Source organism: Populus alba, chromosome 1 (genome assembly GCF_005239225.2).
Source record: "Populus alba chromosome 1, ASM523922v2, whole genome shotgun sequence".
Classification (NCBI taxonomy): domain Eukaryota; kingdom Viridiplantae; phylum Streptophyta; class Magnoliopsida; order Malpighiales; family Salicaceae; genus Populus; species Populus alba.
In genome coordinates, this window is record NC_133284.1 from 54610693 (window position 1) to 54622103 (window position 11411).

General features: G+C 33.7%; 1 protein-coding gene across 1 annotated transcript; it reads right to left on the bottom strand.

Annotated features, from left to right (window-relative positions):
* Window positions 1-7680: 7680 nt before the first annotated feature.
* On the bottom strand, window positions 7681-10705 carry LOC118037693 (PRA1 family protein G2). The gene is given in 2 exon segments (XM_035043770.2): window positions 7681-8352; window positions 10242-10705. Coding segments are annotated over 2 exon segments (615 nt in total). The 5' UTR covers window positions 10551-10705; the 3' UTR covers window positions 7681-8046.
* Window positions 10706-11411: the final 706 nt, after the last annotated feature.

The window sequence follows — 11411 nt, forward strand, 5'->3', positions numbered from 1 at the left end:
TATTGTTGTCCAAACTTGTGAACTGATTGCTTCTTTAAAATCTATCGGTTCTGCTTCAGCAATAGTGCACCTGCTATAAATATCAGCTAAATACCTTGTCCCTCTTACTTATTTAGAGAACTTAACTTAGTTAAGTTTACAAAGAACAAAAATTGAAGAAAAAAAAACTAGAAGTGAAGAACAAGGAGCAAAACAATTTTTCACTAGTTTACTGCCATCCCTCAACTTTTATTTATAGATGAAATCAAACACTACAAGATCATAAAAGATAAGAATCATAACAACCATAATCTCCTTTATCTAAGGAATTATGTAACTGACTAGACTTATCCTAGATAAGCTTAAATCTAAAGAATCAAAAAGAAAAAACAACATCAAGATAATGATGTTATTACCAAATAGATAGTAATGAAAGAAAAACCATAGTTGAATAACAAACTTTCAGCTTTAGTGCCATAACTTCAATAGAAACCTTGGAAATAAAGACCACTCACATCTCCTATTAAAGGGCTCAAGTTGCTAATAATTGAAATCCAAGGTATTTTAGAATTGTTGGACCAATAAAATTATAATGATCAAGTTCATTGCACTGTAATTCTCCGATTAACATAAATCAAGTTGGTTAAAGAGTTTTTAGAAAAAGGTTGCTAATAGAAATAGATTGGAAAAGTTGCAACTCTAACACTAGAAATAAGTAAAAGATTGTGATGGATGTTTCAAGAATCCATAGGAAATGATGCAAGAAAAATACTGGAAACAAGTGCAATATTGCAATGGGTGTTTCAAGCAGCAGCAACATTATTATAATGTTCAGTACATAATAGGCTATTTTAAATACACACTTTTCCAACTATATCAACAATGAGAATCATGATTGCATTCCTTGTAATGTCAAGATAAATAGCTTTCACAAGATGATCATCATCTGACCATCCATGATGAAATCCATCAAAAATTTGATGCATTGCAGTTCTGAACAATGATGACATTAGCTTTTTCTAAAATAGATAAGCAGTTCATATATGTTACATAGTGGTTTAAACGCGCTCATGTACACACACAGAAGGGAAATGGATATATCTACTATCATAAGTGAAAACCTCAACAATAACTTGTTCTACCTTTAAATCGAATGAAACAAGTTATTAATAATAAGCAATTATATTGAAAGAATGCCTTAAAAGCTGCACAAGATAGATCAAGATGGTTGTTGATGAGAAGATTAGCTAGAAGATTTCTACTTGAAGACCAAGTCTTTAAGAATAAATTTTGTTATTAGTTTCTTATTTTGTTATTATAATTTTGTTATTTGATCAACAGATGTGATTCGTTTTTCTGTTGAACAAAAACTCTATTTAAGAGAGATATACAATCAATAAAAATTAGATGTTTTATATGTGCTAACATTGATCAAAATTTGCTAAGTGTTGGACAACATATAGAGAAGGGTTTTAAAGTTATATTTGAAGACAAATGGTGTTTGATAAAAAACAATAGAGAGAACAATATTTTCAAAGTGAAAATAAGAGCAAAAGGTTTTGCTCTAAACCTTATGAATGAGGAGCATATTGCTTTTGCCATAAATACAAGCAATGAAGAATTGTGGCATAAAAAGCTTGGGCATTTTCATCATGTTGTATTGATGTACATGCAAATACACAATCTTGTGAGAGAGGTTCCATGACTAGAGAATATATTAACAAATTATGCAGCTTGTCAATATGGAAAGCAAGCTAGAAAACATTTTCCTCAAAGTGCTTGAAAAGCAACACATAAACTTCAACTGGTACACACAGATGTTAAAGGTCCTCAAAGAACAACTTCACTGAATGGTAGTCAATACTACATAATCTTTATAAATGATTATTCTAGATTTTGTTGGATTTTTTTTTATTCAAATCTGAGATTGCTAATGTATTTTGAAAGTATAAAACATTGGTGGAAAATCAAAGTAACTGCAGGATACAAACTATAAGGTCTGACAATGAAAATGAATATACCAATGAAAGATTTCAACAATTTTATGATGAATTTAGCATTGAACACCAATTTACAAAACCATACACGCCACAACAGAATTGTGTGAGTAAAAGAAAAAAACATGAGCATTATACAGATGACTAGATGCATTTTGCATGAAAATGAGTTGCCAAAAAAACTATGGCCTGAGATTGCAAACACAATAATGTATCTTGTGAACAGGATGCCAATCAGTGTTTTGTATATATATATATAAAACCCATTTCAAGCTTAGTTTGGATACAAACCAAACCTGTAACACTTTAAAACTTTTTGTTGTCTTTGTTTTACTTATGTGCCACATGTTAAAAAAGACAGGCTGGATAAGAAGGCTAAACCAAGAGTATTCATTGGATACAACATTCTATCCAAAGCCTATAGAATTTTCCAACCATAAAATGGGAAAATTCTAGTAAGCAAAGATGTTAACTTTATAGAAGATAAACAATATAAATGGAAGGAATCAAAAGAGAAGCAAGAATCATCAACTATGAAAGTTATTAATGACAATATTGATGATGAACATGTTAGAGGTACAAGATCTTTATCTGATATTTATAAAAAAAAAAAGTAACATTGTTGTTTGTGAGCCTATAGAGTTTGATGATGCAGTAAAAAAATGATGAATGGATTAAAGCAATGAAAGAGGAGCTTAGAATGATTGAAAAGAATGATATCTAAGTATTGGTGGACAAACCTCTATAGAAAAAGACCACAGGAGTCAAGTGGGTTTATAGAACTATATTTAATATAGATGGTTCTATAACAAATACAAGGCTAGATTAGTTGTGAAAGGTTATGCTCAAGTGTTTGGAGTGAACTTCTTAAAAACTTTTACACCTGTAGCATGACTTGATACAATCAGAATGCTACTTGCACTATCAGCACTAAAGGGTTGAAAAGTTTATCAATTAAATGTAAAATCAACTTTTTTGAATGGTTATCTGTAGGATGATGTTTTTATAGAACAACCAAAAGGTTTTGAAACCAAGGGACAAGAGGGGGAGGTCTGTTGTATTTGTTTATATTGATGATTTGCTTGTAATAGGAAGTGATGAGAAACTAATAGAAGAGTTCAGGGCTGAAATACTCAAAGTTTTTTAGATGACAGTCCTCAGTTTGATGTCCTATTTTCTAGGAATGGAGGTAAAGCAAAGACATTATGGAATCTTTATATTTTAAAAGAAGTATGCTAAGGAGATACTAAAAAAGTTTCATATAGAGAAATGTAAAAGCACAAACAATTCTATGAATCAAAAGGAGAAATTTAGTGAGGATGATGGAGCAGACAAAGCTAATAAAGGTCAATACAAGAGCTTAATTGGTTGTTTGATGTATCTTACATCAATAAACAAAAATAAGTTTGTTATCATGATTCATGCATTATGGTAGTGAATTACATTTTCAAGTTGCCAAAATGAGGCTATTTTGCTAGTGATTGGGCAGGATTTATGGATGATATGAAAAGTACTACAAACTATTGTTTCAACTTTGGATCAAGGATGTTCTATTGGTGTTTAAGAAAGCAAGATGTTGTTGTTCAAAGCACAAATAAAGCTAAATATGTAGTAGTTACTAATGTTGTAAATCAAGCAATCTGGATTGGAAAAATACTTGCAGATTTGTATATAGATCAACTTGAGTTAACATAGATTTATGTTGACAACTAGGCTGCAATTTATATTGCAACTAATCTTGTTTTTCATGGTAGGACTAGCACTTTAAAATCAAGTTGTATTTTTTAAGAGAAATCTAGAAAGAAGGTGAATTTATCCAACTTTTTTGCATAAATATATAATGATCAAATTATAAATATGTTAACTAAATCTTTTTCAAAAGCAAATTTTAAAGAATTAAAAAGCAAGCTAAATGGATATTGTTGGTGTTAAGATAAGAAGGAGTATTGAAAGAATGCCTTAAAAGTTGCCGAAGATCAACAAGGTTGTCAAGGAGAAGATTAGCTGGAAGCTACTTGAAGACAAGAATAAATTATGTTATTATTTTTTTATTTTGTCATTAAAAGTTTATAGATTTGATTAATTATTCTGTTAAACAAAAACTCTATTTAAGAGAGATATGCAATCGATAAATTTCATTCTTCCACACAGCTTATCTTTCTTTAGGTTTTGTTCTGCGCAATCTGTTATAGGGTTCAACAAATTCAATCACAAAGCATCACAGAAAGTGCCTAAATTTAGGCTTGAAACCTTGGAAATAAACCCTCCTCTGAATAAAAGAGGTGTCTGTACAAGGGAGTGGATAGTGAAAATCTAAAGATACAGGATGCAGAACGAACACAAGAAAATGTGAAATCTAATAAAAAAAATCATCAGAAGAAAACCTTAAAAATCAACAAGTTATTTAGGTGCACATACACAGTTCTAAAGCAAACGAATCGTACGTGCATTCTCATACAAGTTAATAAGGAGTAATGCTTACACGTATATGTATCATAGATTGTAGCAAATTAACAAAATAAGCATAGGCATTGTTTAAGCAACTTCAAGGGTAATGATATCAACAAACAAAGGATAGATAGTCTGCCATTGTTATCGTCCCCAAAATTGCCATCCTTGTCAGCTTGGATTACAGAGTCGTAAGTTCTTTGTTGTTAAAAGGGAGCATAACTCTGTTTTGCGCATGACAAAAACTGCAAGTAATTTTTATGGGTTCTGCAACCAAACAAAGAGAGCAGATACTTGGGATTTTCCACTATAGAGCATGTAAATAATGTGTAAACTTGGTGCCTGTTTGGTAGTGCAGCAAAGAGCAAAAGATGATTTCACCTTGCTTACATATGTCAAATGCCAAATTGAAAGCAAGATATCCATACCACAACTTAGCAAAAAATGTTTGCAAAGAGATTTATCATTATGAGGAGCACCTCTAAGCTTAGCCTGAAAGGTGACATGATGAACAAAGCCCTTGCCAAAAAGCATTTGTCCAGGCACCAACTCCTTTGTCTCAAGATCAGCACCATGATTAACATTACACTTATAAAGAAATTAATCCAAGGAATATAAGTGTAATGTATGTAAATATATTTACTTAATCCTAAGGATAGAAGTCAAAATGTCAATAAAAATGAGATTAACAAGCAATTGCTACTGCTTACTAGGTGCTTTTCATTGTAGAATTCAACAACCTTCTTTGCAGCATACTTAAATAGTTCAAGACAATGGTTTCACAATTTTGTTTTTTGCTAGTGCAATAGTATCCCTAATGAAATACATGCCTCCATTAACACAACTTTTTAAAAAGAAGAAAAAATCAAGAATTATTATGGATCTAGAGTCGGGAAAGGGAGGAGGGCCTCAAGCTAAACAAAACCTCCAATGACTCCAATGTCGCCTCCTCTTCACCCCAAAGATCTTCATCCTTTGCGAACTTGCAGGAGGAAGGTAAGTTTCTAGATAGAGTCCCCAAAAACCTCCCATATTTGTCCAACCTCTGCCAGGGGGTATATTCTTGTCATCTGACCAATTACTTGGCGGCCAAAAAGGCCTCAACCCTTTGTAATCACCCCCTATAGTACTTCTCCTCCTTCCTCTCATCTCATTTTTCAACCTCATTCTCACTTTTCCTGTACAAAACCATGTTTTCATCTCTTCATCCATTTTCGGCTTCTTCCTTTCCATCTCTCTTTTTCGAAACCATTTTCCAATCTGCCTACCTGAAACTTCAATCGTTACTCACAAAGGGATCAAAATCAGTATTTCAAGGTTTCTTTATTTGTTATTTATTATTGAAGTCCTTATCCTAGCCTAGTATACCCTTTATATTTAGTCCTCTTTATAATAACGTTTACAACTACAAGTAATCAAAACAAAGATTATCTTTTGTAATTTTACTTTTCTTTAGGGTCCTTTGATTAAGTTGGTTGGTCATGCAATTACCAGCTTTGAGGAACCCAACCCAACCAAAGAAAGAGCCTTTAGGAGCTTTCATCATGTTCCTATGATGAAATGAATGACCGCCCTGATTCTAAGTATTGCTGGAAGACGCTACAGAAATTTTCGTAGTTATTTTAAGCACATGGTTGTACTTGTACCTACCCAATTGGCATGCCTGCATTATACATCATCTTTATTGACCACCATTAAATGATCTTGCCCATCAGCCCAAGTACAGGATTCAAAGCAAATGGATTAGCAGAATCAGCATCTCCGTCGGCTAAAAACCTCTCTAGCATCTGGAGAATCAACTTCTCAGATCCTGAAGTTGGGTAATAGTTCACAGGAACTATTTTAGTCCTCACATCCAAATTAATGAAGTTGATCGTGGTTTTGAATTGCAACTCATTTGATCTCCCACAGCAAGAATTGTCATTGACGCGATTTCCTTGCTAAAATACCCCCCTTCTCGTTCCAATATCCTCCCCTAACTTTAGTGGTGGATCAATAAACTGAGATAAATCCCATGGTTGATGCCATTTGCATCAATATAAAGTGGACCTACTTCACCAGCATCCTCAGGATGAAATGGTGTCACCCTTGCCTTTTCCCTTTATTGAAAGCATTATCTTATCAATATCCTGAGCAGTGTCAAGCTTGAAACAGAGGCTCAGTTTATACCTTTCCTCAATCAAGCTCTTCTGACATGCAATGGGGAGCTGTAGCACAAATATTCACCACCAAATTTGTCCTCTTTAGCTTAAATCTATATCTTGTCACCTAGAATCAGCTGTCCACTTGAACATTGCTTTCAATTCCACCCAATAACTCAAGAGTTTTGAAAGGAGAAAGAAAATTGGTAACCCATTAATCAATTCATGACACCCATGGTCGTAGGCATTTTGTCTCCAGATTCAAATACAAACCCAACTTTCCAACCAAAGGACCTTATTATGGTTTGTACAAAAAGAATATAGGACTTTTTCCATGGTTCACTTTGTTGGAAAAAGAGAATGCAGGGCTACTTACTAGGCAAGATGTGATATTGTTGAAGGCTAATTTACATGAGATTATAGCAAAGTTGCTACTTAAAGGTGGTCATTTTGATAGTGGTGAAGAGTTATGCAAGGCTTGTGTAAGCATCTGGACTGTGATGCTAAGCTACAATCATGCTCAAACATTGGTTGCCCAAGAAACACTAGCTAAAAAAGCTAAATAGAAAGAGGAGCAAACTACGATGCAGGTAATCTCTATCAATGAAAGAACCAACCATCGAACCATGGAGAGCTCAAATTTTCTCACACTATAATAACCTATGTTTAGTTAGAAATATAAGTATGAAGTTGATCATAATTTCTAGCAGTCTTCATTGCACATCATGACATTAACTTCAAGTTGAAGAACCCTCAATTTGGTTGCTTTTTTAATATACAAGATCTTCAATTTCACTTGATCGAAGATAGGAAATTAAACAAGACCAAATCTTGGATGAAACCCAAGAAAGTGAAGGGATTGAAAAAGACAGGTGGGAAAACAACGAAGTGGTAGTTGAGAATAGTTAAGTTGTTTGTTTGAATCTGAATTATCAAAATTTCAAAGGTCCCCATGTAGTAGATAGGAGGAGGTGTCTGGTCTCCACTCTACAAAGACAATTTCCTCTATCATCATCCATATGTTACTCTCTTCTACCAAAGTAGTAGGTAACTTGATAAATAAATAAATTAAGGAGTTAAGGTAAAACAAAAATAGTATCATAAACAACAAGACATTGAAAACAATAGAGAATCCCTCTTATCCATGTCCAAAAACATACTTACATAAGAAATAGTATCACAAGACATGAAGGCAATAATTGTTGAAATTCACACTCAACTACATTATTATAAAAAAATAGTATTACAAGACAGGAAGCCAGTAATTGTTGAAATTCAAACTAAACTACGTTGTTGACTTTAATTCCTAAGTAGTTTCTTCCAACTTGTCTTAAGAACAGAAAAGAGACAAACTTTCACACTCTAAAGAAACCAAAACCAAACCAAATCACACAGAACTCTCTACAAGAATCATTATAATGTAAAATAATAAAGCAATCAATAAAACAATGTAAAGTCAGTTCCTTTCAAGGACTTCGATTTTACTTGATGAATTGACCACCACCATCACTAGATACTGATAAAGCTCCATATGACCAGGACACGTAACCTGACCCGACCAAAACAGCTTCCTCGCCATGAACCAACAACCCATCTGAATTCCTCAATACAGCATGAATCGCACATACCAAAAACCCAATCAGAACACCGCAAACCAAATTCCAAGCTACCCCGCTTAATCAAACACCCAAAACAAAAACCAAAACCAAACCAATCAAAACTAGGCGATCACTCACATCATAGCCCCATAACACCAATGGGTCTTCTCTAAAGAAGTAGAGGAGCAGTGATTAGTACTTAAAAGTGCATATTTATCAAGGTTTTATATCATTATTTTGCACTTAAAGTATCAATAACTTCTTAACTAAAGCATGTTTTATAATAACAAGTCTAATACTATAAAATGTCTTAATATATGATAAATGTTCATCTTAAATGTAGGCCTATCATATAAATCAAAGGATTGATTGATGAGTTCAAGTATGGAAATTGAAAGGACAAAAAGAGGGTGAAGCTTAGAAAAGAGATGTTGATGCAGTCCAAACTGGAACACTGTTCGGTAATTGGGTCATATCTCGAGTTCTAGATGTCAAAATGATCTCATATTTTTACACAAATTCAGTAAGACATAGTCATACAACTTTCATGTTTTCATCAAGATCTAAGAAGGCCGTTTTCAAGTCCAAATTATAACAACAACAGAGAAGTCCGAATCTGTCCTGCAGCCCAAACACTGTTCAGTGTTTGGCCCATATCTGGAGTTTAGAAGTCCAAATCACCTCCATTTTTTCTTCCTGAAAAGCTGAGTCAATTTCCTACAACTTTCATGTTTTCAAGTGGACCCAGTTCTGATGCTAGCATTTTCGTTTTATTCAAACAAGAAGATAAGGATTTTCACAAAGTCAAAAGTTGGTCACCCACTCAACAATTAGTCATCAAATCAATAATTCTGAATTTTGGCCTATAAAAGGAAGCATTTGCCATGTATTTAGGAGCTTGGTTGTTCAGATCAAGTTCATGCTCTTTATTTCTCTCTTTATATTTTTTGTAATTCTTAAGTTTTGCTTTCATTAATTTCTTGTTTATGCTTTTCATTTCCTTTCCTTTCCTTAGTTAACTTGTATCTTATTTATGTTCTTGTTTTGTTTATTTATGTTTCTCTTCTTCATTATATTTAGCTAAGTTTATTATGTCAAGGTGAAAAGGTTACACTAATGGTGTAAGAACAAGTATGGTGTAAACTCAATATGGACCTTAATGTTTAATATTAACATGTCTTATCTTTTTATCTTACTAATTCTTAATACCTTGCTTGTTAAATGGTTAATATAGATTTGTGTTGTATAATACTTGGTATAACAAATGCTTGGCACTGTCATAGTCCAACCATATGATAATACCTACACCTGGGCTATGAAAGGAACTTGATTTGTTGTTAACATCATGAATTCCTGACAATATTTAAAAGTTTGGTGTTATGTAAATAAGATAATTAATATGATCATATTAATAATTTATAATGAGCTATTAACGAGAAATCATCCGATTGGAACCTCCTTTGTGTGTGGTTTCCAGTTGAATAATAAGAGTTTATACTATACTTGTTTGAAATACCATTGGTGGATCCTCTAACCTTGACATTTGTTTTTATCATTGTTTAATCCTTACATTAATCTACATCTCAAAGTTCTCATTAATTTCTTCCTCCTCTTCTTTTTATTGTTGTTGTTGTTGTTATTATTATTATTATTATTATTATTATTATTATTATTATTTACATTCTTGTTATATTTGGTGTACGTTAATTATGCTCTGTGTTTGATCAAGGATCCTGATATTGTTGGTCTTGCCTTGTTCATTCGCATCAGAAATCTGTTTATATTATATAATATATCTCTTTGATCTTTTCATAAATTCAGTATATAGGCTGGAAACCTGTGACCCGATCTTTTAGATCATTCTTAGGTATAACAATGTCACGTACTGAGTATTATTGTTGTTGTTGTTATTGTTGTTGTTGTTGTTGTTGTTGTTGTTGTTGTTGTTGTTGTTGTTGTTGTTTATAATTTATACAATTAACCTCTCTGTGGTTCGACCTCGGTCTTACCAGGTTATTTATTACTTCGACACTCCTGCACTTGGGAGAAGACATCAATCTTTTGGTCGTGTCAAACAGCCAGAGAGATAACACAAAAGAAAATATTATGAGGGAAAATGGAGACCCAATTAGAGATAAAGCTCCACAAGCATAGATGATTATTGAGTAATTGACTCTGAAATGGTGAAAGTTGGTCCGGAGTCGGGTCAAGACAGTGGTGAATGAGTCAGGTTGGGTGAAGGATCTGGAAGTGAAGAGCTCGAGCCAGGGGTAGAGGATGGAGAAGGAGGAAGTGAAGTTTTGGAGTGACCGAGAAATCACGTCCTCGGCGGAGATGTGGATGGTAATGTAGGTGGTGGTGGTTGAAGGGGGTGGTGGTTGTGACATTGTGTATAGGATTTTCTTTGTTGACCCAACAACCCTTCAAATCCAAATTTTGTTATTTGGTTGGATTGGTAGATAAGAAATTGTTGACTTTTTATGTATTAGCCTGTTTAATTACATGAATCGTCCTTAGACAATCTAAATCTAATTAATTGAGTCCCTATATTATCAATTTCATTCATTGAGTTCTATTTAATTACATTAATATATTGGTTTGCGCTCCGCAGTGAATCAATATTAAATTTTTTAAAAAATATAAAAAAAAATATATTAAAAATATAGAGAATGTGTTAAGCCTTTGAATCTAGCAGTCATGTTAAACCCAACAAACTTGGGTCTGGGGCCATTCTAAACCCGAGCCTAGGTCTGACAACCTTGGCAGATCGCGTCTGGGTCTGACAACCATACCAGACCGATGCTTGGGTCTGACAACCATACCAGATCGATGCTTGGGTCTAGAAACATGGGCAAACTCGCGCCTAATGCTAGTAACCATACTAGACCCGTACCTTGATCTGACAATCATGCTAGACCCATGTGCCTTGGTATGGCAACCATGTTGGACTCGTGCCTGGTTTTAACACCAAACATGGTTGTCAGCTCGCGCCCCAGTCCGGCACCAAACATGGTTATCAAACCCAAACAAATCTAGAATAATTATGCACTTTAGTTGTCTGGAGAGAGAGAAAAAACACAAACAATTGATCACTAACGACAATCTAACTATGATATGTCTACATGTGTCGTACCATGTGAAAGAGAGTATGTATGCGCATCTATCTAGATGGTGAATGACTAGATTTGGCCACTGGAAGGCGTTTCACGCGCTTCCTTAATGACGCAAGTGCTGCCTAATCACAGGGG